Here is a 17400-nt window from a genome sequence, read left to right on the forward strand (position 1 = left end):
ACTTCACACCCCCCGTTAAACCGATTTGCAAGATTAAATGGATATACTCTCTCTACCGGGTTTCCGCCCTTTACCCGCCGCCGACAATGGTTTTAAAGTCGTCGACGACTGTGTTTGTCACGGGGTTTACGACGCAAACGGACATTATTACTATTTGAAATTAATCGAGAATAACGCACCGAAAACGTACACTGGCCGACAACCAGTTTTGGAAAAACTAATTTTCAAGTCGAAGCCAGTAAGAACTCTCGACTACACGGGGCACGAGGCAATATTCGAATAATCGTCTCCTGTATTGTGTGTAGAAAAACGGCGTGCAGTGTGTAAACACGAGATTTCCACCCTTAATCTACCCTTTTTTTTTCCCCGGGCAAACGCGGCCTCCCGTCTTTAATATCGGCCTACTTAGCACTCCCGCGGTCTTTGCGCTCCACGACCCGAAGAGCTGTAATTGCGCTGTCGATCAACGCGGCATCCATCATAAGCCGACCGACTGTAATAAACACATATTATCGGCCGTCCCAATGTGTGCAGTGCTTTACACAATAACAGTTTCCTCTTTTGCCATGGTTTTGCCTACAACGGTGCCAATACAAGCAATTCGAGCACACGTGTGTCTACGTGTCGGATTTTTTACACAATTTTTCGGTGCATATAAATAGAAAACACATTGTCTTGGGATATTTCGCCGGAGTTCAGGAGACGTTTTTAAAGAGCGTAAGAAGAAATAAATCAGTACGGTAGTTTGCGACGGTGGCGCAAAAAAAAATAATAAAATAAAATAAAAAGGGTCCTTCGACATCATATTCCCCTCGTTGTCGTCACACGTCGTGGCTTTTCCTTTGCTCCGTCATCGTTTCATCGCACACAATACCACCACCACCACCACCACCACCCTTTTCTCTCTGTATTTATATATATATATATATATTTATATCTATACAGACTTTTCTGTACATACACTAGCTGCAGGGCCTGACCATTAGCGATGCACGCGTAATCCCATTCATTCCGTCAGATTATATCTAATTCCGGTTTAATTCGATTCAACGGCAACGGCTTCACCCGGACGAGGCGCCTATTATATGCCGCAGACCGATGCGCCGGTCCCGAGAAGAATTTAGCTCATTTTATTTGTATAGATATAGTTTTTTTTTTTGTAACCAAGTTTTTCCCCGAAGCGGATATAGAAAGGATAATAATATTTTCGTTATTATTTGTTTTGTCCCCACTCGTTAAATTTTTACTCACTCAGAAAAAATATCGCATACAGTACCGCGGGCGGAGTGTTAATTCCTCTTTATCCCCGTCCAAAACGATTGATTGTTTGTTTTTTTAATGTCAGCGACGATTTAACAGATTGGCAAATTGATCAGGCAAAAGATCGGTAAACAGATATAATAATAAATAATGTATAATTTGACGAATAGTAGATAATTATATTGATTACAGCATAAAAATTATCTTAAAAAGCTATATTTATAAATATTTATAAATAAATATATAATATTTATTTATAAATAAAAACTGATTTCTTCTTCAACTCCCAAATACACGGGGTCGGCCAATAAAATATAAAAACTGATCAATTTGGTATTGTTTTTTGTTTATTTTAAAAAAAAATAACTTCAATAATATACAAATTGTATCTATTATTATAATTATTATTTAGACGTTCAAACAAACAATAAATAAATGATTACGAATGGACAAAATACATTCATAGTTAATAATATACGATGATATGATGAAATAAAAGAAAAAAAATGATTCAAATAATACCAAAATTTAGGCAAGTGAATTTTAAAAAAATTGTTACCTTGAAAAACCATTGAAATAGCCAATTGATAATACCGATTTGATGAGTTGTAAGTACAACCTAAGTGTAAAAACTAATCATAGTTTTATCTCATATAAATTTTAAAAACTATAAAGTTCGTGTCTCTAATCCTAATCCTGTTAAAAAATCCATAAAAATATTCATTAAGTTGCTCGAAGAAAAAATTCAAATACTTTCACAATGAATTTATGAACGTTTAGATGTTATTCGTGAAAAGTTTATATTTTTGACTTAAGCGCCGGGGATATTATATTGTTTATATATTTTTTATTTTTATGTACCGTGAAAGTAAGTACTTATCTTGAGGACCTGATGGTATTTAGGAGCACACAATTTAAACAACTAAATTGAGTAAAAAATATAGGTACATTAAAATAGTGTTTTTATAAAAAATGTTTACAATTAATTCGGAAAATTAGTCATGTCAAATTATAAGATTCGTTTTGGCATATTGCATTTTTAAATACAATAAATTACAAGTGTACTTACCCTTTGTAAATTTAAAAGTACCTAATACATTAAAATGTTAAAATTGAACTTAAAGTTTTTGTTATAGTTGACCAATCTGCCCAAAACTTATTGTAATATTATCTATTGAACGGGATTTGGACTGTAGTTTGCTGGTCGCTCTGCGGGGGGTTGTGGTGCCGGCAAAGATATATGCATAATGTATACTTACAACTATACATATTATAATATAGAGATGCATGGAATATTATACCCCGCATGCGACGATGACATTGCGAGAATTTTTGAGGGTCCGACATCGTGTAGTCGATCAAAGCTTAGACCAGAGTTTCTCTCTAATGAGCGACAGCAGCCCTCGTGGCCTGCACAAAACCGATACCGTTGTCTAAAGTTTCGAATATTATATTATACGATACACTGCTGTGCGGTAAAGCAGATTTTCTCGTGTACATGTCCATCCGTAGTAATAATAATAATAATAAACTCTCATTTAGAATGACAGCAGGCCCTCGAGGGCGGAACGAAAACAGCAAAATCACACACAAAGTAAGACTACAACGCAAAGTGTCAAAATGTCTACCAAATGGACTAAAAAAAAAAAATAATTTAGGCCTAGTACGTTTCCTCAATGTGATCTTATCGTAATTGATTTTATTTTTTTTATGACATTAGGACACTGGACAGTTGTAAGCAAACGGGGAAAACGTCAATGCGTAATCAACAACTATAAATTTTAATTAAAAACTCTCAATTATAAGACATTGAAACGATAAGAAATTAATAACAACACATAAAGGATTTTACAAAACAAATCGCATTTAACATTTGCCTTGTTTGTTTTGCAGTAAACTCCTAATTGACACATTGGATCTGGAAAATGTTTACTTAAATACCTACCAACATTTAACAATTTGGAATACATTTTGATTTCCTGTATCAATTATTTTACAATTATTGCTGTACAAGTTTATGTACCTACTAATAATTAAAAATAAATTACCTCTTTGTAATAATTTATTATTTATAACTGAATAATATAGTATTTAATTACACTATTATTGTTCAACAGAATGTTATTTGAATAATATTCAACTAAATTGTTATTTAAAAATATAGTCTTTTAAAACATAATAACAATCATAGCTTAGTTAAACACAAAAATTTGATTTTCAACCAATGCCAGAGTCAATTAAAATTAAAACTGTCGATTATTTTATGTGAAAAATTACACAAACAATTTACACCGTCTAACTGTATAGTGACAAAATGTCTCTATATATATTTTTTTTCTTAAATGTATTTAAAGGCTTCGAATACAAGGTTCTTTAGCCTAGTAACTTTAGTGACTCTATTCTGTACAAACAACCCCCGACACTATTTTTGGCCAAGATGTTTCCATAGACATTCCTAACATTTTCATCTCCCCCACCCCTCTTTACCCCGTTTCAAAAAAAAAACAACCTCGAGTTACTTTTTTTAGTTTTGAAAATTTGCGGTTCGCGATAAACGCTCTTTAGGGAGATCAAAGGAGGTCCGCCTTTATCGTGTCGAGTCGGCCGAGACACATTATTACTTCATCCCTCTGCCGTGTAGGATTTATGCAAATCACACCGAAAACATGCGCCGAAACCGTTACGGGTATAGTATTATACATTATTATTATTTTGTATAAATCACTTGTCGGGCAGCAGAGAGCGGTTTTTGTTTTCACCCGCCCAAAAACCGAAATAAAAAACGCATAAAGTTAAACGATAGATGTACATTTCTTTCCTTCTACGTTCTCACTACTTCTACTACCGGCCCTCCGCTTTTCCCCGTCAATAGGGTTTCACACGATATAAATGCGTCGCAATCAAGTTTATGTATATATATATATTGTGGTATATTTGACTCTTGAAGCCGTCTATCGATTTGCAAATCATGTACACTATAGTGATGAGAGACTGTGTGTGTGTATGGATTGGGACCGTGTCCGTCGTCATTAGGTTTTGTCGATCGTCGACACAAGACAATAGAGGACTAAAAGCCCTTTTCCGACTTAAAACAATTACAAAGAGATTTGCCGGCAGTGCGCTTAGCACATCGAGTCACTATATATATATATATACATATATATTGCTAATACCCCTTTTGTGCCGAGCCCGCGTTGCTGGTAGTACTGTCCCTGGTCGGCCTACCCCATCGCCCCTTCAAAACCACCCTCCGCCGTCGCCCTTCCTCCCCTCTGTTCACGTCTTATCAGGTATATACCCGTTATCGCATAAAATTCGATCGGATCAAGTTTTCCCATTTCACGCTCAACAGATTATGCGTGTCGAATCCCTTTTATAACCTCTCTCTCTCTCTCTGTGTGTGTGTGAATCTCTTATTTCGATTATGAGCAAAAAAAAAAATATTAAACATAATAATGATAATAACAGCGACTTCAAAAGGACATAACCGCGGCCGTACAACAAAATTACCTTATTCGCTTCGGTAACGCCGATTTTGTATTGATGCCCTCGGTTGATGTTTATGATCAATATCATGAATACTATACTCGGACAGATACATAATATGTATAAGTAAATACAATTTTAAATGTGTACTTTCCGATAGTGCAAGTGAATATCAGACCTTTTAATCGATTGTGCCTGTCTTATTATTTATCAATGCCACAGAATCGGGGATTGGTGTTGAAATGACCTGTTCAATTGGATATTATGAGCAATTCAACAAATTCAATTAATTTTTTAATTTCCTCCCATGGTCTCATTCATGCTTTTACAACAATGCTCTCTCGACAGGCACAACAAATATTGTGCACTATGTAGTACTCTCTCGTTAGACGTCCGTCGTCATTTTTCGACTATCGCTGCAGTATTAAAATTTTGAATACTTTAATCCGTACGGTGTTTTTTTTTTTTGTAAAATCAATTTCCAACCTAAGCCCGAAAGTTTTTAATCGCGACCGTACTTACAGAGGTACACACACAAGCTCCGGTCGGGTCCATTTATATACGGTTTTAGGATTTCGCGTATCGATTATGCATATTATATAGGTATATATATATTTTTTCAATGTTTTCATTCGGGCACTCGAATAAATATATATATTATAATAATGGCAAATGGATGGCTGGGGTTCATTTGCCTGTGCAAACACATCAGTGCTCTCGACGGCCCGGAATACTGATGTGGGATTTCCCCGTTAGCGGATCCGCGGCTAGAGGGCGATGGAAGCGAAGATGTGCGGGTGTAGGTGGATATCCTGGCGAAACAATCGAGCATATATAAATATACATATATATATATATTGGTGTGTATTTTGTTAATGTTACTGATGCACAAGTCGGGGGAGAGTTGAGGATTTACATGAACAAACACTACCGGTGGTGGCGGGCGGCCCGCGGCCATCAACTTGTTGATTAAACGTATAATACACCGTCGTTCTCGAGTGGTATACACTACACGGGATGGTGTATATTATTATTATTATTATTATTATTATTGAAATCGTCCGGTTGGTCCCCAAAGACCAAAACACGTGAAAGATGTAACTGTAACATCGTGTACGAGCATTAGCGATCATGGGGTACTTATGCCCCACTACTAAACCAGGGGGTGGCAATAGTAGTTTCAACACAGATTGAAAAAATATACAGCCAGATAGTGCACTCTAGAAGAAAAAAATCGAAAAGTGTAAACAAACTTCAATAATCTCAGGTCGGTGTGACCAAAGAAATGTTATCAAACAACCGTAACGTTATCACCATCGATCGTGATTGATAAATTACTTGTTATCGGTACGCGACCTACAGAGCTTGAATAGTTTATTTCTCAATCACATTATATTTACCGACCATCAGTTTTATGTGCTTGAGTAGTTGGTTTTTTATGCGTTTATTATACTTCAAATTACAATATCGCACTGATACTGTTAGTTTGAACCTACTTTCCCGTTTAGACTTACAATCTTTTAAGACAATTCATCTTAATAAAAAAACATACACGTATAGCCGGCTAATGCGGATACTGTTAGTATATTTTATTATACCAAGTAGGAGAAATACACTTGTATCGTTCATCAGTTATAATTTTTATATAAACCCGTTTGTTATGTAGGCGTACATCTATTATAGGACAATTTTCTTTAAGAAAAACCCTAGTTATCTTCTCCGCTCCCCGGAAAAACATTTAATCATAAATATGTTATCTCTTATCACTTATATTCTGTCTCTTATCAATTATCTCTTATCTAATAATGTTACATATTCTTTTTCGTCGTATATTTTGCTGTTGTCTAATATTATTGTAAAATAACAGTCAAACCAAAGTGACTCCGAAAAGGAAAACCGCAAAACAACAATATTATTATTATTTCAAGAAGACAATTAAAAAAACGAGTGTCTTACGTCCTAAACGATTCACCCTGACCATTTTCAATCAGGACTTTTTTTACTTAGATTTAAATTGTAAGTTGAATATAGTGCGATGCCGATTTGGGGTTGGAAATAAAACAACGGGTTTTAATCGAAAACGTTTCATAAAAGTCCGGGCTGTGGTGTGCGATACGCGCATAAAGAGAGAACTAGAGAGGCAATGGGACAGGCGGCGGTCTCGGTGGCGCCAGACAGATATTCGGACCGGGCGCCAAGAAAAAGGTCCATATAAAAGCCGACAAACCCTCGCCGGGTCGTTCCACCGTGGCTGCCGTTTGCTGCCCCTTGCAAAGGCAAAGGCTCCAGTGTACATTGTGGCAAAATGATATTATGCCAGACAAGAAATATTGTCCGTTATGCCATGTAAAATCGATAACAATATACTAAAGAATAACAGCTCTATTTATACCGAATGTTTCTCATTTGTCATTTTCCTTTTCTCAGCTGCGTTACGGAGCTGAGAGGCTATTTGGTTTTACTGTGGTGTGGTTTTTTATGTCTGTATGCGCTGTACATTTTTTTTTTAATACTAGACCATAATCCCATCGAGTAGCTACTCTATAAATCACAAATTTTAAGACCTTTTAGATGAAATTTGTCAGGATTTAGAACTCGTATGTATCCTTGCCGTATTGAACGAAAAACAAATATTCGGGACTAAAGTTCAACTAAATTGTACCAACACTGAAATGTGTTACATTGGTGGTGTACGGCTATCGAACTGCTATCTATCTACTCTGATCTATAATATATTCTATTCTGAATTTACAAAACAAAAAAAGATCTATTTTTGTTCATTCTATTCAATATAAATTAAAAAAAAAAAAAGCATGCCAAGACTCTGACTCGTCCGCGTTTGTGAAAAAGTTTAATAAGAAAAACGTTACATTAAAGCTCTATTCATTGTGTAAAGTTTGTCTGGGATAGAAAGTTAATTCGACAGTAATTTCCTTATACATAAGCCTAAAAGGGTCGGTTAATGTTATTGTCGTCATCAGTATTTCGGATGTCTTTTTTTTTTTAGGGGGGGTGCGTTCCAGTGGAGCGACAACGGCGGCGCAGTCCATTAAACGCTGTATCTCTTAATCAAAACTCCTCCTGCTGCTCCTTGGGGTTTGGTGACAATGACTTATAGCCCGAATCGCAATGACTTGAATATTAAACGAAACCGGAGAATGTTCGAGGATAACGAAGAAAAGAAAATAATAATAATGTTCCAAAATGATACACGCTACTTTATGGACAAGCTACGCTAACAATGTAAATTAATTTTTTTTAACAACGTTGTTTCCATAATTTTTTTTTTTTTAGTTTTATGTCTGGACCCGCGGTACGAATCGATATGTCTTCGTGTAGCGAGAAACTGTAAGAAAAAACTTGGAACAATCTCAGGTCAGCGTGACCAATGAGATGTTATCAAACATCTATTGAACAACTGTCTAAGTTAGTATTTTAAGCTGTACATCACGGTTTTAAGAGTTCTATGCCTTCCTCCGGTGGAAATTTACCCTAACTAAAATACTTGTTTAAAATTTACCCAGAGATACTCGGAGCTAGAGATACCATCACCGGCGTGGACTTTATCTGATTTCGTTTGCGTTAATTTATTTCTAGACAGAAACGTTTAAAAGAAATAACCGAAGCAAGAGGATAGGGACCACTGTAATTTAACCATGAGACAAAGGTGCTACGCGCGAAAAGGGTTCTTTGTATTTTCTTTTTTTTTTTCCCCCGACAACACCGAAGAGGCTATTTCGCAGATTAAACCGATAAGCCAAAGGTGTAAACGGATGGGGTAGCACCGCCGCCCAGACTTAACTGAACGGTCGACAAACGTTTACTTACTCGGAACTGGGAAAATAAATGACAATAAACAATCAAATCCTATCCGGAGTTCTCCCGAGAGAAATTATCTCGTGCAAGAGGTGCGATGGCCCAAGTACAAGAGATTTGCGTAAAACGGCGATTTATTTTTTTATGTTCTCTTGCAGCTACACTTACCGAGATTAACCCCGAAAACTATACAAGGAACAGTCGAATACTTTAATCTCTGACGATTTTGTTTTGTTTTTTCCCCCAAAAGCGGAATTCGGCGAATAAAGATTTATCGCGCCGCCCATATTGTTTCCTCACACCCAACACTTCGACACGTTAATGAGAAAGCGACGACTAATGAAATATGTAATTACAAAAAAAAAAAAACCCTTCGAACGTTATACGCTTAAATAAAAAAATCAACAATATACACGACCAAGTTTCGAATTTTCTATTTTTAAAATAACAACATCGGAGGCGAACTGGGTAAAACAACGGCAACCGTCCTGTTTAAAAATTAATTTAGGAGTACACAAAAATAGATTTGAATTTCGCCATGAATACGACTTATTGGTGGTAGGGAAATTATAATGATATAAGCGTGAACGAGGTGGGGATGAGACGGTGATAATGGGAAATCGATAATTCCTAGAAAATTATTGATAAGAAAATCAGGTGATTAGAGATAAATGATAAGAGAATCAGCTGTTTGTGAGAGATGCCCGTGATTCAATGTCTATCTCCAAGGAAAGTGTTGAACGGTTTTTACATTAATATTTCAAAATTTGGCTAATAATTATTACCCTTGGTATTGGTCCAATTTTCAATTACATACATATTTGTTTATATTAAACCTATAATTCGCTTTTTTCAAGAGTGTTAGGAGTTATCACTGGAGATGTTAAGATTAGTGTAGGCCATAATAGATTATAATTAAAAACATTTTATTACATAAAAAGTACTTTTGTACGTCAACAAACGAGTAACACAGTCATAATATGCAACGACCGTTTATGTTTTCCGACATTCTGGTACTTAATAGAATACAAATTATTTATATTTTCCCTTTTCAGGTTAACTGTTATGTCAATGCTGTAATATTTCTGGAATATTGTTATAACAAGTTGTTTTATATGGCATACTTTATATTATTATGGACAGAAAAAAAATCACTGTCAATATCAAGAAATAAAAAAATACATTTTTTACAAATGAAGGTGCTTAAGCAAAGTAATATATTACACAACAGTGTTTGATGCAAACGGTTCTGTCTGACACGTGGCGTGAAGTTTTTCATAATAAAAATCAAAAGGGAGTTTATCTTTTGTGCCCGTTATCTCGAATTTCTAGATGAGTTAACACCCTATTTTCACCGGTGCGATATTAAAAGTGTCTGCCGCCTGGTATTTATACCTTTTCATTTAACACACACACATATATATTATACAAACGTACAGATAAATTTTTCTTTTTTTCCCCACCCTATCTATTATTGTGAACTAAATGAGTTTCACGGTTGGGCATCAGCTTGCTTTTTTCCCCAAAAATATTATACAATTGAGAACTTATAATAAACCAAAACAACGAAAATACTTATGTACTATATGTATTACCGAGCAACTATTAGACACCCTTGTACGTCTTGTCTTTTCAACAAAAAAAAAATCCAATGTTAACATACCTAATGTAAGTATTATTGATACGCCGATAAGTACTTTCAAAACTGTTTAATATGATCATCGTATTAATTAATAATAGATAAAACCAGACATTTCACTTTGTCATATTTCACCGAAGGAACACTTTTATAAGCAAATATTTTTTAACACCTATCTTAAACCTCGGCGAATCGTTTTTTAATGTCAAGCAAAACAGTCAGACCTTGTAGTTATAGGCTTATTTTCTATAACTCGTCGATAATTTCTCAACAGCTGATTCTCTTATCCACAATCTCTATCAGTTATCGAGGAATTATCGTTTTCCCCTTATCACCATCCCATCCCCACCACATCCACTTCATCACAGAGTAACCTCTGGTGGAAAACAAAATTTCTTTAAGAGGGCGTCGCACCGGTGATTTTCAGTGGTAAAAACATGTTTAAGCAGAGTGAAAATAACTCGCTTAATTTTGGTTTTAGAGTTAAAGCACCCATTATAGAATTAAAAGAGAACAATATTCCAGAGGGCAAGACGGTGCCAATAACAGTCGTTATTTCTAAACTATGTATTGAGCGTTATACTTGGAATAATGAAAAAACGCACTCTGGAATATTGTTCTCTTTTAATTTTATAATGGGTGCTTTTACTCTAAAACCAAAGTGAAGCGAGTTATTTTCAGTCTGCTTAAACATGTAGAGATGAAAAAACATTTTTAAATCGCTTTCAAGGATGCTGTGATAGTCCAAAAAAAAAAATAAACTACCAAAATAGAGTCCTAGTTATTGAACTAACTAGTTATTACACGTCACAGTTTAACCTTTAAATTGAGATTTTGTAAAAAATTGCCTATACTTTACTCCTTAAAAATGGGCGGCGCGACGCCCTCTTAAGAGAAATTATTGTTTCAGAACTGAGCGTCGCTGAATTTATTGACTGTTATCACAGATATATGATAAAAATGATTTGATAACATAAAATGCATAGGTGGGCACATATTACATTATAAGTACTACCGTCAAGCCTTGTTATTTTACTCTGTACCGTGATTTCTGGTGTTCTGCTCATTTATAGCGAAACCCGTCGCGGCTGTCATCTATTTGTTGGCAACTCGTTTCTTTTATTTTTTCCCGTCGACGTGTGTCGAACGACATAAAAGTTATGAATGACACTAATGGCGCGGATATGAAAAGTTTTGTGCCACCGAGAGACTAATGGACGTCAGCTAAAAGCATCCGGCAAAGCAATAAACGTAATTGTAAAGGGGTTTTTTTTCATATTAATGACACAACGAGTTTAGGGGAAACAATATCGTTCCGTGCACGGAGACACGAATAATAATAATATGTTATATTATGTGTGCAGCGTTGCTCGTTTTGTGACACACCGTGTAAACATTGTTTCGTAGAAAAGAAAAGTTCAAAAAATATATTATTAATAAGACGAATGACGAGATCTAATCGATTTAAAAACACTGCTAAAGATTATTATTCTGAAAGTAAAAGTGAAATAATTAATCGGCAATGTCGACCATTGTATTTGTACTGAGTTAAAACAATTAAATTGTTATCACAGATTAAATAGAACCATATTGTGCACTTTATAGTAAAACAATAGATTTTCAAATAACGATTTTTGATTGGGTTAAATCTAATGCAGTAGGGCCAAATTATAGTGACGAAAATATTGTACACGCTATTGTATACAATAATAACGTAAACTGATAAGAAATACTGATAACAAGTAGTTTATTAACGACGGTTGATGATGATAACATTACAGATGTTCATTTTTTTTTTGGCTTCAATGCGTTAGCTGAGAAGGTATTACAATGTGTTATTTTTTTTGTCACGATAACTATTTTTTCTGTGACCCAATTTCTTTGCATAGCAACTCTTTAAATCAGAAATATTACCTGCTGAAAGGTTCTTTAGTAGACCGAAAATTTAAAAATTCACCCCTTCCTACTTCAAAATCGAGAAAACACCAAAAAAATGTACATATCTATATATTTTTCAACTTAATATTCTATACGTTTTTTTAACAATAGTCAAATATAATATTAAATTTTTATAGAATTTTCCTCAGTCAAAGCACAACCCACAAACTTTGACAAACCAAAAAACCATCATAAAACCTTTCTCCTAAAAGGCGTGGAAACGGTTTCTTTATTTTTTTTTTTCAAGTAAAATTTTAGGACTAAAGCTCTGAATATTTTACTACGGTAGATCTAGTATGATAAAATTGTATAAGTCATAGTATATACATTATTTTTTTTAAATCAATAGTTAATCTTTTTATTAAGGAAAACCCCTAAACAAAAGGCAAAATTATACTTTGACCGTAGTCAATTTCAGGGTTGCTTTGTGTGAGTGATTCAGCTGCAGTCAACAGGTATTTGAAAACACCTGAAACTAAACAATAACACTATCATGCGATTTGCTCATTAACGGTGAATAGCATTATGATTGTACATCATGTTTTGTGCTACCTACTATGGTGTAATTATCTCAAGTAACTGAGCTGATATTTTTTTCTGTATAAAAATCAATTTCGAAAAATCCACCTAATTATTATAATATTATATCCGGTGGTGTGTAATCATCATAATGGTACCTATACAACCTATATAATCGTTGGGACACGAATACCATTTACAGATGGGCAAAACTCACATTTTTTTTTATTTAGAAGGTGAACGAAAATCTTTTTGTGTTTAGAACTACAGGGGAAACGAGAAATCGGCTTGGAAGATTTATTTAAGTGTCGCCGAACAAACTTTTCATCGACTTGCTGTCCGTTGACAAGAATGATGAGGATATTTTTCGGTTCCAACAGCAACACAGTTATAGAAAACACTATCAGAAGACAAATATTTAACAACGTTGAAAATAAATAACTAATATTCTATTTAATTCGTATCTATTGTCTACTATATATCACCGCTATGTCTACGCAGACATAAATAGAGATAGAGACAAAATATAGAGATATATAAATCTCTGTTACATTACATCTTCGACTAATATTAACTAATTTATTGTCCCCAAATGAAACGACTGCTGCAAAAGAAAAACCGTTCGTTTTATTGCACTATTTCAATTATAAAGTTAGTTCAAGGGAGAAAAAAAATGTTGCTGAATTTTCTAGAAAAAAACATAATTGAGTTTTCCACGTATAAAATATAATATTATAAATGTGACGAAATATAATAGTATTTGGTCATAAAAATACAATAACAATTAAACGATAACCATAAAACCAACTTTATAGTATACAACATTTTTGTGTACCAACATTTTGTTAAAAACTTACCCGTTTGACTGTGACAAGCTATAAGTTTTCATTTTTATAGGACAACTACTGTTGTTGTCTGCTAGTATGAAGTGCTGTAATGAGTTTATGAGGTCATTAAAAAATATCGCAAAGCTATGATATGATATTATTATCATAGAATTTGATTTTGTCGGGTTAACAAAATAAATACACTCAAAAGCGTGCAAGTTACAACGTACAAAAACCCATATAAAATAAGGATCACTAGGACGGTATAAATGCATCAGATAATATTTAAAAACAATTTCGTCCAAATAACTTGAAACAAAAAAACGTTTTTGAACTTTTCAGTTAAACACCTTTTTTTTGGGGTAGTTTGACAGCTAAACCGGCGACTGTGTGTGGTGGTGTTGATATCAGACGACTAAAACCGTACACGCCATAACAATCGTAACGAAATCCGCGTTTTATTGCAATAAGCCCCGTTTGGGGCGAGGTCGGCTGCATTTGGCTGATAAAACAGTTCTCTCTAAAACTATTTCAACGTGGCTTACACTGAGCGTATAATATATTGCAATCGAGGCCCGTGTAAATTGCAGAAAGGGATTATATTTAATTGAGTTGCCAGCTGAGATGAGACGATTTTTTTTTTTGATTTTTCTCGACTACTACAACATGATATTTTAAACTAGCGACGGTCTATCCTGGAGTGCGCATTTACCGGCTAGTATCCATTTCAAAGTGGACAAATCAATAATTAGAAACCTCACGGAGAAAATATTATAACGTTTTGCTCGGATTTATAATCCATTAAATAACAATTAATTGATTGCCCGTAAATGTTCAAATTTAAGAACACCATCTATGTTTAATTTACTTACTACTCAAACGCAAAATTATAGTCATAACTCTCCGTTAAATCGCATGTTACTTTCCTGTAACTCTTTGCCAAATTTTCATTATGATACTTAGCCATGTAAGAGAACAGGTTGTAAGAACTTTATAGATACTTTATTGATTTTAACAATTACATTATGTAGTACTCAAACTAACATTGTTTCCATAATACTTAATGTATAGCAAACAATAATAATACTGTGAGTAAAATTCCGTTCTAAAACCCAAATAGTCATCTTATAAAAATTCTTAATTTTACTTTGTATACTTCAATGTGTAGGGCTAACGGCTAAAATGAATTCGAAAACTTACTCCTGGAACAGTCGAAGGACTTTGTTCTTGACCATGCAAGCCCACTCTGGCAACGTCGGTGCCATGACGATGTTCTCTGGGCTAGAGTGTGTATTTTGTTATCCATACTGAAACAAGGTAAGTCCATAATATTAAAATTTGTAATTGTTTTTACATAAGTACTTCAGTAATTATTAGCCTAAATGTATAGTTTTTTTTTTTTTAAAAATCTGGTTGTTTAAAAAAAAATGTATTATTGGGATATGGCGACTACTGGTTATAAATTGGTTTATTTGATTTCCATCAGCGTAAGACATGTCTGAGGTAATATTGTGCTCGTTTTTTATAGCACACTCTACCCCCTCCGGAAACAAAAAAACTTCATACCTTGTTCGGTCAGCTTAAAAAAAAAAGTATGTGCAATATCCCAACAAAATATTTCAAAGTCGACCTGCAGCTACAAAATGTTCTGTATCCAACATATTGAGTAAATGGTAACTGTTTCAAAATGTCTACAGTAAAAAAATGTTTGAAAAATAAAACATTGAATCAAACCAATTATAACCGTTAGCACTTAGCGCCAACAATAATTAAAAATATAAGTCTAAAATTAATTAAAAATTAGGTAGCTTATAATGGGAATAAAAATAAATGTCGAAAATTATGTAATTTACTTCTTAATTTAATTGGTGCAAACGACCATTATTCTTTCAGCATTTCTTTTAAACTCATTGTTTAACAATATTACTATTATCTATTTTATTACACATTTTCAAGACTTAAAGAAATTGTCGGATCAGTGAAAATTCGAGCAAATGTCATCAACACATTCTGCGGTCATAAGGTTTGAAAATGGAAATGCTTTCTTTATATATTATCCCTTTTTTAGATGTAATTCTACGACTTAAGGTCTGCAAGTATGAAAGTTACAACCTACAAGTTCCGGTTGAATTTCCAGACAGAAAAATCGAATAATTACACCCCAAAAAAAAACTATGCAAAGAAAACATTTTCGTTTTTGAACCTTATGATGGGAAAAAGCGTTGATGGCATGTTCTTGGATTTACTGTAATGCCTCTAAAATCCGGATTTATAAAAACTAATTGAGCCGATTACCCTCAAGTCTTGAAAATATGTAATATTATAATAAATATATTAGAGTAACAACTAAAATTGTTTAAAAAGATGCATGTAAATTTAGCGCTGAAAAAATTATCGGTTTGCATCAATTATAAAGACATTTGTTACCAAATTCTTGTTCTATTTTAACGATTACATAAGTTTTAAGCATATACTTAAATTAATGTTCCAAATCATAAATTGATGCTTAAGAGGAGTACGTTATACCCCCTAATTATTAAAGAGTTAGGCATAGACAATTTTTTTTGCAAATTTTTAATCTACAGGTCAAACGGTGATGTGTAATTATTAGTTCAGTAATTAGGATTCCTTTTTAGTAGTTGATTAATTTACCAGACTATCGCTGCATTCTTGACACCGATAAAAACAAATTTGTTTGTCTATGAAAAAAAAAATTGTAAAGCAATTTTCGAGAAAAAACACCATAGATTTATAGTTAAAACCAAAATGAGTGCTTGACAATTTTTTTTTACTTTTTATTTAAACAAATTGCGTTGTTAAAAAAAAACTCGTCCAGGCGACGCAGATAAAGTTCAAGACTTTCAGACGGTACAAGTAACTGTCGATTTTTGAAAAAGCTGTATCAAGTAAGCCAACACTGTTCTTAAGCATACATTTTATAAATTCCAAACCGTATGAGTTTATAATATAATAATAAACTGAGATCAAAGCCAAGCGGGAAATTTAAGCGAAAATCATAATAATAATAATAATAATAATATAACATTATAATACCATAAATAAAAAACCGTTGTTGTCTGTGTACGTACCATTTGTCCGGCGGAGCGCGTATCCGTTCGGTTGGCGCAACGGCGGCCGAGCGGCGGACAACCGGGCGGTCGCGGAAAATCCCCGGGAAAGCCGAGACGCCGGGCCGGGCGGGCAGCGCCAGGGCGCCGGCGTCCGCGGGCCCCAGGCCGGTGCACGCGGTTGGCCCGGACGCCGCGGGGCCGGCCAATCGGGCGGCAGCTCGCCCACCGCCGAGGGCCCGCGCCCCCCCCCCCGGCCCCCGGCCCCCGGCTACACCTGGCAGGTGCCCAGCGAAAATGGCTACACGCCGACGCCGCGTGGGCGGGCGAGCGGTCGACCGGCCCGAAACGGTAGTCGTGCGGAAAACGGCGGCACCAAACCGATACATTTATATCTCTTTCTGCATAACACATTACACGACATTGTACTGTATTATTATATCTATATATATATATATATATATAATTTATAATATCATATATATATATATATATATATATATGCTTTATGTGTAGGGCGAAATAATAACGCTACGGAAAATCGTATTACATTGCAAACGGCAGTGTAGGTAGTGTACAATAGTGATAATATTTTCCGTTGACTACTGCGCAGAACTTAACCACCACCACCACCACCACCACCTCCCTCGATACAATATATAATATCAGGAATAGGTAAAAAAAAAAATGTTTAAAAAATCAGCACTTAAAATCGAAATCGTTTTTCCGGTCGAAGCCTTTACGAAATCCAAGTCCAAAGTGAAACCGCAGACAATTAAAACTATATTGAAACGGAAATAAAAAAGAATTGGTCCAGTATTAAAAAAGTTACAGTGTATACAGATAA

The 17400-nt window shown here is 34.6% G+C and overlaps 1 protein-coding gene across 2 annotated transcripts in view; it reads right to left on the reverse strand.

Annotated features, from left to right (window-relative positions):
• Positions 1–16676, reverse strand: part of LOC126846163 (vesicular glutamate transporter 1) — a 42407-nt gene extending 25731 nt beyond the window's left edge. The window contains exons 1-2 of one of the 2 annotated variants that reach the window (XM_050585378.1): positions 16575–16676; positions 14686–14792 (exon numbers count right to left, since the gene is read on the reverse strand). In XM_050585378.1, coding sequence (XP_050441335.1) covers positions 14686–14750 — 65 coding nt within the window. In that variant the 5' untranslated portion in view covers positions 14751–14792; positions 16575–16676. Of the gene's footprint in view, positions 1–14685; positions 14793–16539 lie in introns of both variants that reach the window. The other variant, XM_050585379.1, reaches the window with a different exon arrangement.
• Positions 16677–17400: the final 724 nt, after the last annotated feature.

Source organism: Adelges cooleyi, unplaced genomic scaffold (genome assembly GCF_023614345.1).
Source record: "Adelges cooleyi isolate 19-005CV unplaced genomic scaffold, UGA_ACOO_1.1 ACOO_flye_CR_arks_rails_tigmint_CR_PRNA_9, whole genome shotgun sequence".
NCBI lineage: Eukaryota > Metazoa > Arthropoda > Insecta > Hemiptera > Adelgidae > Adelges > Adelges cooleyi.